At 38.7% G+C, this 16,435-nt stretch overlaps 3 protein-coding genes and 1 pseudogene across 5 annotated transcripts; 3 read left to right on the top strand and 1 right to left on the bottom strand.

The window, feature by feature from the left end:
- The first annotated feature begins 21 nt into the window (after nt 1–21).
- On the top strand, nt 22–14,963 carry LOC111341883 (uncharacterized; annotated as a pseudogene). Its single transcript, XR_015989161.1, has 5 exons — nt 22–397; nt 664; nt 9,226–9,756; nt 10,110–10,373; nt 11,280–14,963. The product of XR_015989161.1 is annotated as an uncharacterized LOC111341883 (transcript).
- On the top strand, nt 970–5,646 carry LOC111345049 (uncharacterized). Of its 2 annotated transcripts, none has more exons than XM_088726282.1 (6): nt 970–1,686; nt 2,247–2,439; nt 2,937–3,067; nt 3,292–3,401; nt 4,587–4,756; nt 5,280–5,646. In XM_088726282.1, exons 1-6 carry the CDS (start codon nt 1,258–1,260, stop codon nt 5,486–5,488), a joined length of 1,242 nt encoding a protein of 413 aa, XP_088582408.1. In that variant the 5' UTR covers nt 970–1,257; the 3' UTR covers nt 5,489–5,646. The 2 variants fall into 2 exon arrangements, with proteins under 2 accessions (XP_088582408.1, XP_088582409.1); XM_088726283.1 differs by lacking the exon at nt 970–1,686 and adding an exon at nt 1,928–2,122.
- LOC148727558 (myosin heavy chain kinase A-like) lies at nt 5,480–8,732 on the bottom strand. The gene is made up of 2 exons (XM_088726278.1): nt 7,927–8,732; nt 5,480–6,786 (listed from the first exon to the last, which is right to left on the bottom strand). The coding sequence occupies exons 1-2, from the start codon at nt 8,266–8,268 to the stop codon at nt 5,797–5,799; spliced, it is 1,332 nt and encodes a 443-aa protein (XP_088582404.1). The 5' UTR covers nt 8,269–8,732; the 3' UTR covers nt 5,480–5,796.
- On the top strand, nt 13,395–14,894 carry LOC148727559 (uncharacterized). Its single transcript, XM_088726497.1, has one exon. It carries the CDS (start codon nt 13,395–13,397, stop codon nt 14,892–14,894), a length of 1,500 nt encoding a protein of 499 aa, XP_088582623.1.
- Nucleotides 14,964–16,435: the final 1,472 nt, after the last annotated feature.

The following is a 16,435-nucleotide window of genomic DNA, read 5'->3' on the forward strand; positions in this document are numbered from 1 at the left end:
CAATCGTCTTCTCCAACAGGTGAATTTGGATATTTAGATCTACTCTTTCAGGTTTCTAACAACAGCTACGTTCAAAGCGATAGACAAGAATATGTCACAGTCAAAAAGGCAAGTTAATCTATTCAACTGTGATAATACATACAGGTTAGAGCCTGTTGAGAAGTTAGTGGACGAACTGAAGAAGAAATTGCTTGACCAATTCAGCATCCATGTTGATCGTGTAGTGAAGCACACATTCAGGCTTGCTCAAATGTCTGAAATTGTCGACAACATTCCAACATTAGCGATGGATATGGCCTTCCTCGTGGTCCATGCGCATGAATCCCTGCTCTCGATCAATGAAGACAACGCTGGAATTGGTTACGCCAAGATATACAGACCTTTACTTCAAGTAACGGTTAAGGAGCGGAAGCATTTTCACTTTTTTGTTTTTCTTGTTTGAAACATATTTACGTTTCCTGAACAACACGTGTTTCGGCAAGCAAAGTCCTTTGTAGGGAAGGCAGTGATCCCATAGAAAAATCTGCTGCAAAACTGTTATATATCTCCCACAACAATGGCGGAGACTTGTCAGATATCGTACGGTTGAAAGCGAAAGTATATTAGCGTAGATTGATATCTTATTTTCATCAAGTTCGAATGTGAACTTAGGTTGCTCCGTAGGGTGGCAACAGCGACCAGTTGTTTCATGCGGCTGCGTCAGAGTAATACTCCAAGGAAGTTTGCTGTCCGACCATTCTGTTCCTTCCTAATCGACTTTTGCAAATAGTATGTGCGAGGTCAGGAGGGACGCAAATTGTACATTTCAGGTCTATCACAGGGCTCCCAATCTATGGTGGCCCATTGTTATCATAGCATTGTTATCATAGCATAATAAAAAAATAAAAGTCAAATTAAAAAAAAATAAAAGTAAAAGCAATCCAAAAAAAAATTGAATTTAAAATAAAACATTAAAGAAAACAGGAGCTACTGAAGAAATTCAATAAAAAAAAGTAAAGGAAGATTAAAAATTAAAAAATACATAAAAGTTAAAATTAAAGTGAAAAATAATTTAAAAAATAAATAAGATAAAAACCTTTAGTACAAATGCAAAATAATTTTAAGTTTACTATGATAACGCTGGGCCGAAAGGAACATCACGATATTTGTTTCCAAAATGAAATGTTCGAAAGCAGCCCATTGTTATCATAGCCTGCGACACGTAAGGTCAGTGGACAACCTAGTTCCCAGCTTCCTCTCTCTTTCTCTTCTCTCAAAATGGCGGTCCGCATTCGTTGCTCAGAGTGGGAGAGTGACGAGCAACTGAAGAGCGACCTTGAGCGCTATGTGTTAGCAAACTATTCCAGGCAGGAGATACTGGATTTTGCTAGTCGGGACTTCCCTGAGTATGCCTGGAGTCTGCCTACACTTAGCAGAAGATTACGTTTTTTCGGCATCAAATACGTTAGGTACGAAACCAACGTTGAAGATGTAAAGAAGGCAATCGAAGAGGAAATGGAGGGTCCAGGGCAGTATCTAGGGTATCGAGCAATGCAGAGAAAAATACGAGAGCAACATAAATTGGCTGTCCCTCGCAATCTGGTCCATGATGTTATGGGTATGGTGGACCCCGAAGGACTGACTAGGCGAGGGAATGTTGGTCAAAAAAAACGACAAAGAGGAGCTACTGGAACGTTCACATCATTGGTAAGTTCTCCCACCTTTTTGTGGCAGGTGCCCAAGTATGTAAAATTCATTGAAGCATTTCCCCTGATCCCTTAGAGTAAGCCGTTGCAAAGTAGAGTAAATATATGGGATCAAATGGCATGTTCTGGCAACCTACCAAGTGTAACATGTTTTTAGGCATCTGGAAAAGACATTTTAAAGGCAACGCAAGTAACTGGGGTATCTGTGTGCTAAAAGCTCTCATTATCTTGCTTGTCCTTTTAAAGATTGCCAAACAAAATCCATATCAGGACATTCTGGTGATAATATATGTTGATCTCAACTTGCTTATGCATGCCTGCCTATAGGTACAAATACTTGACTGATGGTCCAGGTCTTTTTGATTATCCAAAACATGGTGGATTTGGACACAAGCAAACCTGCTTCCCTTCCCCATTTCTTTTCGTCTTTCAGTTTGGTGAGTTCCCATAAATTTTCTGGACTTCCCTAATCCGATCAGCCAAGGATCCCCCTTCTGTAATAGGCTTATGGTCATAGTGTCATGTCATAGTAGTTATTTTATTATGTTATCTTGTATACAGGGACCTAATCACACTCATTCTGGGGATGGCCACGACAAGCTAATGGGTTTCATGAATAGCACTTTTCCTTTAGCTGTTTACGGCTTGCAAGATGCCTTTAGTGGATACATTTTGTATCTGAAATTATGGACCACAAACTCTGACCCTAAGCTTATTGGTCGTTGGTACATGGATCATCTGTACAAAACAAAAGGTAACATTGGTCGTGTATGCAAAATATATACAATGGCAATTGCAGACTGATCATGATACAGTCAAAGCTGAACCATAGTTAACTAAGGTTAAGCTCTACATCCCGGGGAGGGGTACTCCCATACATAAAGCTTATAGGTATGTGCTGCTGTGAAGGGTAGGGTTTTTGAGCAGTTTAGTCTAGGATAGGGTATTAAAAATCAGAGCATTTTGGTCTGGAATAGGGTATCATTTACCGTATAAGCAACTTCCTGTGACAGAAATAAAGTTCCTGGAGACTAGCAAGTCTGGAATAGGGTGGTAATTTTACGCATCTAGTCTAGAAGAGAGTCGCAAAATTCAAACATGATCTAGTATAGGGTAAGGGTCTCAGAGTCCCAGCGACACACCCCTACCCAAAATATCCAGAGCCCCCCCTGGGCTCTACATACATGTACGATTTTTTAAGCTTTATTTATTTATTTATTTACTTATTTTATTATCTTTTTTTCATTCAAGTGATCAGTAAATATCTGAGGCTGGATAAAGGAACTGAGACAGGGCACATGGCTACTATTCACGCTTTTTTAAGGCAAGAGCAAGATGAGGAGGCAGATACAGTTTTTTATGGTCCTTCAACAAATAACAAGGTAAGGCAGTTAACTAAACACTTTCCGACAATAAAACATCAGTTTGGTGCCCACTTAGGCTTTTCTGAATTTTTGATGTAGATTTTAATGATGGTAATGAAAATGCAGGAATCTGTGCTTCACATTCCAAAAACCTTTTTTCTGACCTATACATTTAAGGGTAATAACTGATTGTTTACTTTTTGAATTGCATTATCAACACAGATTTGAACCATTTTTCACAGATAGAAAGATGGTGGCGAGACCTGCACAATAGATTTGAAAGATTTTTCAAGAGGCAGCTCACTATGTTACTGGAACAAGGCCACTATGATCCAAGTGATCAACCAGACAGGTATTAACTATGTTTTCAAATACATTACATGAACAGTACCAGTTCTATTTAATTCATTTTACATACCTTATTACATGAATTTTTCGTGACACGTTAATTTCGTGATTTTGGGGTTCAAATATTTCGCAACACTTAAATTTCGCAATTTTTTGGAAAATTTTGTGTTTTAAGTCACTTTATTATATGGCTGCGATAGTACGCGCGTTCTCATTGGTTAATTAGCGTTCCATACTTTCCTGGTAAACGCCCACGGGCATTACAGATTTTTCCCACCACCGTTTTCGTTTACAAAACCTAGCTAACTTTGTGACTTTCGCTGAAAGAAACTTCATTAAAAAAGCAAGAAATTTAACAAAACACGTATCTTGGTCTTCTTTAACTATGAGTTCTAAAGATTTCTTATCTGAATTTTATTATCCTGACAAAAAATGAAAGCAATTTAGAAGTTCTCTCTATTTGGCGTGCTTTGCCCGTCGGAAGCCATATAATAAACAACTTAATAACCTTGTTTGCTCAAGCTTTACTGTAAAATTCCAGAGTTCGGGCTGAAATTTTCTATTCATGGACCTCGCCCAGAGGCTCGGTCCATAAAGCAAAAATTTTATCCCTCAGTCTGGAATTTTACAGCAAAGCCCTCACACGCAGTTATTAAGTAGTTATTAATTTTGAGTAATGCACCGCCCCTGGGATAAGGTATTTTTCCTTGACAAAGTTAATGTAACCAGCCATTGACGTGAATAAAAGGATAAAAATTTATACATTTCCACCAACCAAGTTGTGTGAATTAGTTTGAAAACCAAAAGTAACGTGAAGTCCACTATTGGCTTGCTTTTAGACTTGTAATGACCTCAGTGGTAATAAACTCATCCTTTTTATGATTATTTACATGAAGTTTCACTTAATTTTCACGTCATGTAATTTTCGCAACACTTATTTTTTGCATCTTTTTCATTTTGCGAAAAATCGCGAAATTTTCAAAATTAACATGTTGCAGAAGCTTCATGTAATAAGGTAACTGAAAACATGTGCAGTTAATTTCCAAGTGCTTATAATTTTGATGTTATACTGATTTCACCTCTCTTTATTAATTGACCTGACACATAGCCTGTGACTTGTAGTTAACACCTGCCACATTTAAATATCATGGATCTGCATTCTTACTATGCTGTCTTTGCATTTAAACAGGCACCTATTGGCATTCATTTTTATTCCTGTCATCCAGAAAGAAATGGATATCTTTAGGGAAACTGTGTGCAATTCACATAGAGTAAGGAGCCAAAAGGATGCTCAGATGCCTAAAGGGATACCATATCACCTGTACTCGTTCCCTGAGCAATACAATGCAAATGAGTGTGGTAAGGGTATTTTACTGAATATTTGTATGTTTTAGAATAATATTTGCAGACTGCACAACAAAGCATGTCTTAGAGAGCCAAGTGTTGCATTTCTGAAGAAATCTTAAAATTTAAAAATTGTCTTAAGAAAACATGATTTCCTGAGTTTAACAGATGTCTAGAACTTTCCAGGACCAGTGTTCTTTTTCCAGGACTTTCCAGTCCTGGCCAGTCCTTGAAAATAAGAAAATAAAATTCCAGGATTTTTCAGGTTTTCCAGGACCAGTACGAATCCTTTTTTAATTAATGACCCACCACTAAGTATCGATTCAATGAATTCAATGAGAAACAATGTGTAAAAAGCGGGGATGGTTAAATTAATTTATGGACAGCTTGAGAGATTAAATCATCAATATTATACTTCAATAGAGAGAGAGAGGCCAATACAGATATTTTCAGGGCAGACATGATGATCCACTCACTAACAAGTTATTAAGGGTTAATGTTCAAGTGCTCATCGAGTGCAATTTCCTGTATTGTATAGGTTTGCAAGTCACTTTAGAAGCACTGGATGAGGTTGCTTCATTATCAGGTGTCAAGTCAGTTGTAGATGACTACTTACCAAAAACTGTGAGAGAGAGCTGTGAACGAATTATTCCCAATATTGATGGGGTGAAGCCAGCCGAGGCAGCAGATGCCTATCTTTTCTTAAAGGAGAAGTACAAAGAGTCATCACCATCAGCATCATCATAAAAGTGCATTTTATTGTAACTTTTTTTCCTTATACCGGTAGTTCAAATGTGTAAAAAACATTGTCCAACAAATGGTCCAAGGACAAAGAACTACAGACTTAGTAACATTCATGGACGTTGTAAAAAATGCCAGTGATAAAAAAGATTTGTTATCTTAAATGAACTGTTCCATGCCGTGTTCTCCTCCCAATGGTCTGTGAGAAGCATGACGTAAGGTTTAAACTAACAACACAACACTTGAAAGGCAGTCACTGAGCTGCTATCTTGATAAAAGGTGGAAGGTGAATTATGCTCCAGTAATCCATTCTCTTACTGACTTAGGTCCATCATCTTACAGTAGGCATTGCACTCATGTTCATTGAGAAAGCATGTGATGCCCACGGATGAATAATTTCCACAGCAGAAATAGTATTCTAAGCTGCTGGCATCCATGATATCATTTGTTGCTATTTCGGGATCATATAAACAGTAGCCAGATCCCTGTATATCAAGTAACATGAGTTGTTGGTTGGATGATTCATAGGTATAGTGAACCAGGCACTCTGCTTTGGCCAACAAATCTTTCAAATCTTTATCTGCATCTTCAGGCAGATCGGCCTTCTTGCCATTATTATTAATCAGTTTGGCAAAGAGGCCTGGAACAAATTCCTCAACTGTCGCTGGTTTCTCGTCTATTGTGGTGTAGTATACATGGTTGTACTGAAAACACTTTCCCATTTCTTGTGATGCCTGTGACTGGAACTTCTTTGTTAAGTGCCTAGCTACCTCATGCATTTGTACTTGCTTACGACAATGGCTCTCTATATTAGTTTTTAATTGAGTACTAATTACTTCTTTGGACTTCTCGTTGTACGTTTTGATAACCCAGCGATTTGAAATGTTTTGGCCCGCAGATTTGCCAGTTAGCTTGCAGTGGTAAGCATCACGGAATCCACCTGAGGAAAACTTCTCTGAATCTACTGTACACTCTACCTCCATTGCATCTGTCCATTCTTTGGAGGCAATGTCAAATTGTTCAAAGGTTAGGAGACACTTGTTTTTGGTGACTGGTTTGATGAGCTTCCCAGCATCCAGCAATGAGGCAATGGATACGGATGGAGGAAACTGGGTTGTCACTGAGAACCTTCTATAATCTGCTTTTGGTTTTGGCGCAGCTGCCTTTCTCACTGGTGCTGATGATGCAGAAGTTGTTCTTTGGAATGAGGAGTTATCCGAGAAACCTTCATGTACATGTGTTGGGTCAGAGCTATTGGAGTCCTCCCCATAATCTTGGCCAACTACAAACCGCACCAGATACACCTACATGTTTGTCAAATAAAAATAACAAAACCGATCAGATTTCATTTGGGTTGGGCATCATATTTAACATATGAAATTCATGCTACTATCACTGTTAACTAGTTGGTAATGCTATTATAACAATATAAAATGTGAAAATTCTTATCATCAAGGCCCCAAAACTGCCAAACATCAGTGACCTTTACCTTCCTGTTGGCAATTTTTTTACATTTAAGCTAAAGAGTTTATGTACCCGGTATTCGCTGTCTAAATAAATGTATTTCAAAGGTAATATTACAGTTTCAACAAACTTGGAGTAACATGAGGAGGACTGAGGGTAGTGACAGTGTCATAACTGACATTTTTCAAAACTTAAGCCAAGGAGAGTTTGTTCAGACCTCTCATTCAAACTCTTCAAGAATTTGAATCCTGTGTGAAGAACAGAAAACCTGATGTCAACCTAACTTATATTTGTTGTTTTTTTTTTACATGGTGACAAGTCAATATATCATGCCCTCTTCCCAAAAGAAACATATAGAGATACAGTCAACTCTCATTACAACAGACACCCTCGGGACATTGTTTAGTGTCCGTGATAGTGAGAGAGTGAGAGTCAGTAATACAAGGAGTCATTCCTAGTCCAATCTCTTTTGGAGGGGATCTGAATTTTGTCCCTAAGAGACTGGTCATCATTTAGAGGGGGGGGGGGGTAATCGATTTTTATGCAGGGAAAAAAGGGGGGGCCATATAAATTTATGCAAGTATTCAATGGTTCTGGGAGGAGGGCTACTCAGTTCAGAATGTGAAAAAAGTTACTGAATAATGCATTTAATAAGTACCAATAGACAGTTATATGTGTTGGTGTACTAAAAGTGTGTGTGTACGTGCGATTGTATATCTATCGGGGGGGGAGGTCAGAAAAAAAAATGTGCTTCATGAAGTGGGGGGGGTCAGGAAAAATGAAACATGGCATACCTAATTTTGCACCAGCCCTCCCCCCCCTCTAAATAATGACCGGTCCCTAATAGTTGAGAGGCCTTGTCAAGCGCGAATATAGTCGGACATTGGTCCTTTAATACAGTTTACCTCTAGTTTTACCCGAGAATATTTTTGCGCCATTGTTTATTTACCTAAGCTTAAATGCTTCGTACACGAACTCACCTTGTCCTTTCTATGAGGGATTTGTTCCATGCTGGTACAAGAGGGTCCCTTGTTTGTGACAAGAACATCACATAGGCTTGCTGGCAAACTGTAATGGTCAGCGAGAGCCTTCTTCAAGTTTGCTAGCGTAAGATCCTCGTATGGAAACGCCACAAACTCTCTTGGTTGGACTGGCCTAAACGTTTGTTTGTTGTCTGGCTCAGATGCTAAACGTTGCACGATTAACTCGTGCGGAGCGGAACCAGATTTCTTGCTTTTGCCTTTTCCGCGAGGGTCCGGTCGCTTCCTCTTCGCCTTCATTTCATCTTGCAAACGGTTCCACGTTTGTTGTCGTCTATTCATCTCGATAAAAGGACTTTTTACTGTAGTTTGAACGAGAAAAGTGCAAGCCACAACCCACACGTGCACGAGTTACCAATCAGGAAATGCGAGCAGCCCTTCTGAAAGTAGTCCACTGACCTTACGTGTCGCAGGCTATGATAACAATGGGCTGCTTTCGAACATTTCATTTTGGAAACAAATATCGTGATGTTCCTTTCGGCCCAGCGTTATCATAGTAAACTTAAAATTATTTTGCATTTGTACTAAAGGTTTTTATCTTATTTATTTTTTAAATTATTTTTCACTTTAATTTTAACTTTTATGTATTTTTTAATTTTTAATCTTCCTTTACTTTTTTTTATTGAATTTCTTCAGTAGCTCCTGTTTTCTTTAATGTTTTATTTTAAATTCAATTTTTTTTTTGGATTGCTTTTACTTTTATTTTTTTTTAATTTGACTTTTATTTTTTTATTATGCTATGATAACAATGCTATGATAACAATGGGCCACCATACATGAGTGGCGACATTAAGCAACGACGTCACAGTTATCGCCATTTCAAACTTTGTTGAATGAACTTGGTCTGTAATTTTTTTCGGAATATCAACTGGCTGCAAGATTTGTTGTGGTAAGCGACGAAGTTCCAAATGCATTTTCAGAACAACAAGAGAACGAGAACACTAAAAAGAAAGTGCTGTATGATCAAAAGCCGGATTTTCAGAGAATTTCTCGAAAGTTGCGATGAGACATGAATTTAAAAAAAAAATATGGAAAACATCACTATTGAGAATCCATATGTATTTGTATGTCACTCGTATGTAGCCGTATGAACTTTTTTTGTATCCGTCATGTCATGAACGTCGAACAAAACGGTCACGTTCACCCTAAAGAATAGGATAACACTGAAAAGCATATCTCATATCTAGTAACAATACTCTAGAGCTCATTTAATTACATTCGAATATGCTTTTTCCAAAGGAGGAGATGTCATCATTGTTATCGGGGGAGATGACAACTATAAAGGCGACGACCAAAAGAATCGAGAGGTTATTTCACGTTGGGCGAAGAGAAAAGTTTCCTCACAATTCAGCGAAGAGTATCTTGATGGTAGAGAGAGCTTCATCTTTTCTTGGAACAAACAACATCGAGCGATTCACGAACAAGCTTTGCTGCATCACTTTGATCCAAACAAGAAAGGAAAAAAGTTTGAATATCAACCATCGTTTACAAAACCAGGACCTGAATCGCGAGTTTCATCTATTGAATCAAGAAATCCACAAAAATCCAAAACCCAGAAGTTCCCCACACACACACCCGAAAATGCCTCGCATAACAATAAAGCCATCTCTGCAGTAACAGCGGTGAAAGAGAGTCAGACTGACACATACCGTAGTGTCGTCAGTAGTACCGGGTGCAGTGGCAGAGACAGTGCATGGAAGGAAGCCTTATACAGTAATTATAGAGATGGTGCTGGAGAAACTCTCCTTTCAATCTCTGGAAAAATTCAAGGTTAGAAAACACGTCACTAACAGTTAGTAAGAACTTTTTTCATTTCGGCCACTGATTACAAAAAAAAAAACCTGAAGTTAACACACTTGCTAAAAATTGTATAGCGAGAGGAACTTAGGATAACGCTCTGTCATAGCAAGCCCGGAAGCAAACAAGCTCTCACAAATGGGCTTCACTCGCCTTCTCAAACCATCTAAATCGACTGGTAAATGAGGTAAAGTTTGACGTTTCCATAACTCATTAAGGAAATAAATTCTGTGAAACTCGTGTCTACCACGCTAACCGTTAGGGAACCGTACTTCTCACAGTTAACAAACTTTAAAATGTACGAAGTCTTGTTTTTCGCTCCTTAGATCTGGCAATTCTCGGCTGTAATGTGTCTCATGAATCTTTGAAAGAAGTGTTAACGGTTTTTGAAAGAATCCGTCCTAGCCTTCACTTATCAGATGAACCTTATGTTGGCAATCCCCCAATTACCATCGTTGAAGAGTTTTTGAGGGAAAATCACTTCAAAGTATCTCTGTTGGTGATGGACGGTTCTACAGTGAGCGATAGTTTCAACAATCACAAAGCGATGGAATATCAACGACTGGTAGGAAGTATAGCGGATAAAGTTGGTAAGTCTTCGAAGTGCAGTACTTCAGTTAATCTCATCTCAAAGTAGCTTTGATCAAAATTTTTAAAACCCATTGCTTTATTTTTTTGCGTCAGTCTTTTGTGCTGAAATCGATTTGTCGTCAAGCTAATTGCCTCCAATGGTTCATCTAATGTGCTGCTATTAAAAATAGGTGTGGGAACATGAATTTAAATATCCTAGATAACAGAGCTTGAATCGGTTTTTCGAAACACGACTAATATTAACCATGTGTTAGTTGTATTTAGACGTGAGGATGCTGTAGCATGCACGGGCTGGTAGTGCTTATCATGTTCGAACCACTCTGATTAAATTCTTTAGAGATCAGTGTGCTCAGTATTGAATGTTGACCCAAATTGTCCGAGAGAAGGAGTACAGTGGTCTTGACATTTTAACATAATCAAAAATATCATCTTAAAATAAAAATTATAACATAACCAAAGTAAAGCGCGCACTCTGATTGGTCAATTAGCGTCCACCATTTGCCCATGGGTGTACGCTGCTGACGTGAGCAAATGCAAAGACTATTTTTCCGCGCGCGCTTGTTTTTAGTGGTCACGTAAGATTGTTAAATAAAAGGGAACTCTTTAACTACAATGTATCAATGTTATGTTATAAAAAAAATGATAAACACCACAGCGTACACTATTGAGTTATGGATGCACTTGGCGGGAGGTTTGCTAACCACTTAAGAAGCTAGAGTCGCTCTCGGCTATCGCCTCGTGCAACTCTTACACTTCTTTCGTGCTTAGCAACCTCCCGCGTGCATCCATAACTCAATAATGTACGCTGTTGTGTTTACCATTTGTTAAATATCATAATACGAAATATCATCCTACCGATCGTCATACGAACGTCAACCTTTTGTCACTTTTCTTTTTTTTTACAGCTATAAGGGTCGTCATCTTGGTTTGCAATCGTACCCCCTTAGATGTATCCAAAAAGGATGGGATGAAGCCTATTGAATTCATTGCAGGAATCAATAGGATAGAAAAGGTGTTTGTTGCGGAGGTGAACGATGGAAAACTGGCCGTGGAGAAAGATGTTTTAGTCGAAGTTTTGAGTCCTTCTGTCACATCCTCCACATCAAATACACAGATAATCCGTTCAAGTGGCTTTCAAAGACTGGATGTAAACACTGACTCATTAACCACACATTCAAATAACTCAAGAGGAGAGTCTCTAGAAAAGTATTCTTCAGAAAGGGAAAGCATTCATAGAAAGGTTGCTCAAAATACCCAGCAGCTGGTGCGGGCGTCACAGTTACCGATTAAACCGCCTCCTGTTGTTGCGCTGAGAGGTTTGGCTCGTTATGGAATGATTTGTGGTCAGGAAGGTGATCTTCAGATAGGGACCCTGAATTTAAAGTTCCAGATTACATTCAAGAGAGGCTGCTTGACGAACTCCGATACACCTCTGTGATGGGAGTAATAATCGTTAAGCACACTGATGGCACACCTGAGTGTTTTATTGATCGAAGTTTGAAAGAATTTTCGTTGAACGAGGAAATAAAGCTTGCTCCCGATGAAAAACTCGCATTAAAAACTCGTGTTCATAACGGAGAGGTATCATTTGAAGACGTTGACGTACAGTTTAAGAATGGGAATGTGTGTATCCCTCAACACATTATCGATGGTTTGAGAGCAAAAGATAATAAGCCTAATGGTGACCTTTACATTATTTCAGATAACTCGGACAAGTTTCGGTGTATAGTAAAAAGTGCAAATAATTTTGAAAAAGTAATAAGAACTGCAAAGGAAGATTTTCAACCACTGTCTCGGAATCAGTGGTATAAAATTTAGTAAATATAACATTCTGTGTTTGAGGGAGGGCAAAAGTTGAATTGCGCGTTTGAACGACTCACAGCGAGGGCAATTATGCCTCAAGACTAAAGACGTAGCTTTCGCTGTCAGCAGTCAATCTGATTTATATATTTGTAGAGGTTTAAGTTTTAGTATTAGATGTAACGCGATGTGACACTGACAATGATGACATGATGTCATCGAAACGTTCTGTGGCGCTCTTTCGTTCATTCTCCTTTTCAAATGCTTATCGAAATCAATCAGCCTTATATGATATAATTTCTTCCAAAAACGGTTTCATGGGTTTGGCTTTGTTTACAGAATTGTTTAAATATAGACATGATTATGCTTCTTGGTTGTTTTGACTTCCTGGGTACTGAAGTACTTACTGTGTCGTGAATAGTTATCAGAGTATTTTCTGGGATTGCGTGACTCATGTCGATCAGAATAACTACTGGCTTTCTGAGAAACATTGCGCAATCGTCTTCCTCTATAGGTGAATTTGAATATACGATATCTTCCAGAAGGTAATAACAAAAGGCTTCACTCAAAGTGATAGAAAAGGCATAAATAGAATATGTCACAATTAAGAAAGCGAGTTCATTTGTTCAACTGTGATAATACATACGGGATGGAGCCTGTTGAGAAGTTGTTGGACGAAGTAAAGAAGAAATTGCTTGACCAATTCAGCATCCATGTTGAACGTGTAGAAAGACATTCATTCAGACTCTCTCAAATTTCTGAAATGGTCGACAGGATTCCAACTCTAGAGATGAATTTGGCCTTTTTCGTGGTTCATGCACATGAATCACGACTGTCGATTAACGAGGACAACGCAGGAATTGGTTACGCCAAGATAGAGCTTTACTGCAAGCAGCGGGTAGGAAGCGGAAGTATTCTCACTTTCTCGTTTCAACACATTTAATTATGCTTGATAACGCTTTGTTAGGTGAGCAAAATTATCTATACAAAAAGTAGTGGTCGACAAATTTACTGCAAAAGAGTTATCTATCTTCAACAACAGAGGCCTATCTGACACCGAAGTTGAAAGCGAAAGTAGATCATGAGCCGATAGAGTGTTTGCACCTACGTCACAGCTACGTCACAAAATTGTACTGTCCGCCATTATGGGGGAGTAAAGAGGCGTGCAGTAACACAGTTTACTACTATATCTTCCAACGTTTTTCTCAATTTATTACATTATGCCGAAATTTTGCTTGGTTTTAAACTGTTCCCACGACTCGTCTAAGCGAAAAGATCTTTCCTTTTGTCGAGTGCCCAAAATCGTAACGAGGCAAGGCGAAGAAACGGAGATTTTGTCAACGGAACGTAGGCGAAGGTGGCTGACCGCCATAAGCCGTGACGACCTTACGGACAAAATTCTTGAAAATGATCGTGTTTGCGGCGAACATTTTCATTCTGGAATAGCTGCTCCTCTGTGGGATAAGTGGAACGTCGATTGGGTACCATCGCTTAAGCTTGGACACGAGAAACTAAAGGTTAGCGAAGCATCAGTTCAGCAAAGTCAGGAAAGAGTCAGACGAGCCACAGAACGTACAAAGCGCATGGTCGAGAAAGACTCTGAAAATTCTCAGATAAGTCTTGCCAAAAAGCGATTAAAGCACAACGAAGCTGGCCATAGTGTTCAAAACATATCATTCGACGTGGAAATGGCAGATATTGAGGACATTTCTGAGAACTTACCCGACAACTTGAGGCATGCTGTAACCCAAACAGAGTTGAGCTGTAACACTGTGCTCTCGCCTGAGCCCATACATCAGAACTTGCCATCTTCTGATTTTGACGAAGCTTTTTTTTCTGGAGATGATGACAAAGTTAAGTTTTACACTGGTTTGCCATCCTTTGAAATTCTGCAAACAGTCTTCTTCTTTGTTGCATCACATGTTGATAGACGACGTGGAGTTCTAACTAAGTTTCAAGAGTTTTGTATGGTGTTAGTGAAGCTAAGACTTTCTGTCCCACACCTTGATCTTGCATATCGTCTAAAGATCTCGACGTCTTCTGTCTCTCGTATTTTAGTTACTTGGATAACTGTAATGGATATTCGATTAACTCCAATTATTAAATGGCCTAGTCGTGATGAGTTGTACAAGACCATGCCTAGATGTTTTTTGGATGCGTTCGGTCGTAAAACTACAGTTATTATTGATTGTTTTGAAATTTTCATCGATCGGCCATCCAACCTTCTTGCAAGAGCTCAGACCTTTTCAAATTATAAACACCACAACACTGTCAAAGTTTTAATTGGAGTTACACCACAAGGGACAATTTGTTTTGTGAGTGAGGCTTGGGGAGGAAGAACATCAGACAAGTTTTTGACTGAGAAGTGTGGAATTCTTGAGAAACTTTTGCCAGGTGATATGGTCCTTGCTGACAGAGGTTTTACTGTGCATGAAAGTATTTGGTTCCGTCATGCTGACCTGAATATTCCAGCATTTACAAAGGGAAAGGATCAACTCGATCCTGTTGATGTAGAGAAGACAAGACAGATTGCTACACTGAGAATCCACGTTGAGAGAATTATTGGGACATTGAGACAGAAGTACACCATCCTTCAACAAACTTTGCCAACAGATTATCTTGCCTGTAGATCTGGTGAATCTGTACCTCTCATTGACAGGATGTTAAGAGTTTGCTCAGCTCTTGTCAATCTTTGCCCACCTACCATCCCATTTGACTGATGGGGCATTCAACATTGAATGGATTGTACTTATTAACTATTGATGAAATATTATTATGATTTTTTTTCATTTGCATTTTTTTCATAAGTTTATTCACAAACATTTGGGTTTTAACCCATTTTCCATGTTGATGCCATGCATTCATTCTTTACATTGTTGATAACACTTATAAATACTCGGTGATAAACAGTGTGGACTTTGAATGCCTTGCTCTCAGGCAAGAACTGCTTCATGCTTCATGAAGCAATAAAATGTCACATAACCAACTGTTTAACCTCAGGAAAGGGAGTAATCAGTCCACTCTTTAAGCATGTTAATAGATGAGATCTCATTTGATTTACATCAAAGTTTGGGATATCCTTGTCCAGATTGTAAGAAAGTGCTGTTGCACTGAGCCATTGCAAAAACACCACAGTCAGAATCATTTGATTGTTGTTGCACAGGTACAACAGATATATCTTTGAAATCTTCACCAATTAAGTTCTGAACTTGCTGTTCCAGATCATTAAAAATAACATCATGAAAAAGACTGTCATACAAATTCACAAATCCTTTTTCACATCCAATTGAGCTTTCACATACCCAATGATTGCCCCCAGTGTGCAATATCTGAACAAAATCCCCATCAACTTTTTCAAATTTAAATATATTCCAAGACTTGTATGCTGAAATCCTTGTATAGCTGGATTGACTGTTTTCAAAAGTGATTGGGCATACTGTATAATACTATTTTCAAGCCACCCATTAGGTGATTCAATCACATCAAAGTCATGTGCAGATAGTTCAGCAATTATCCCATATTTCTCAACATCAACATGGTAAGTTTCACCCAAATTTATAATGTCAGAATCATCAGAAGTGTTGGAGATGGGAGAGGAAGACTCCTTGGATAGTTTTGAGCTTTTCATAGCAACAACACTTTGCAATTTACACTCATTACATAACCAGGACAATTTGTAATTGTTTGGACGACGCTTGTAGGATAAACAACTGAAATGGAAGAATTTGCCGCTAGGCGAAAAATTTAAGCGAAAATCTGCCCCAAAATGCTGGTTATGAAACCGTAAACCATTTGGTTGTAGGTTTGCAAGCTTTAAAGTTCTTAAATTGTTCTGTCGTATAAAAACTAGTTTGTGAAACCAAATGCAACACGAGATCAACAGCTTCAACAGCTTCAACAGTACGAAGGCATTCCCTACTTAACTTTTCGTCCGGAATCAAAAGAGGATCAACACGAACACACGAAATCTTATCAATATAACGCTTCTTTACAATACTTGCAGGTGATTTCGCATAATTAGACAAAGGAATATCATGAATAATGTTTTCTTCTGAAGCGCGTTGAGACGTCTGTTGGGCATCAGCATCCGCCATGTTGGTTCTTTACTCCCCCACAATGGCGGATGATAAAGCTGTGACGTCACGTGCAAACACTCTATAGGTAGGTCATAGTAACGTTCGACGATTGCTCCACAAACTAGCAAACAGCCACTAATTGTTTTTATGCAACTGCATCAATGTAATGCTCGAAGGAAGTTTGC

The sequence above is a fragment of the Stylophora pistillata genome, chromosome 7 (assembly GCF_964205215.1).
Source record: "Stylophora pistillata chromosome 7, jaStyPist1.2, whole genome shotgun sequence".
Taxonomy (NCBI): domain Eukaryota; kingdom Metazoa; phylum Cnidaria; class Anthozoa; order Scleractinia; family Pocilloporidae; genus Stylophora; species Stylophora pistillata.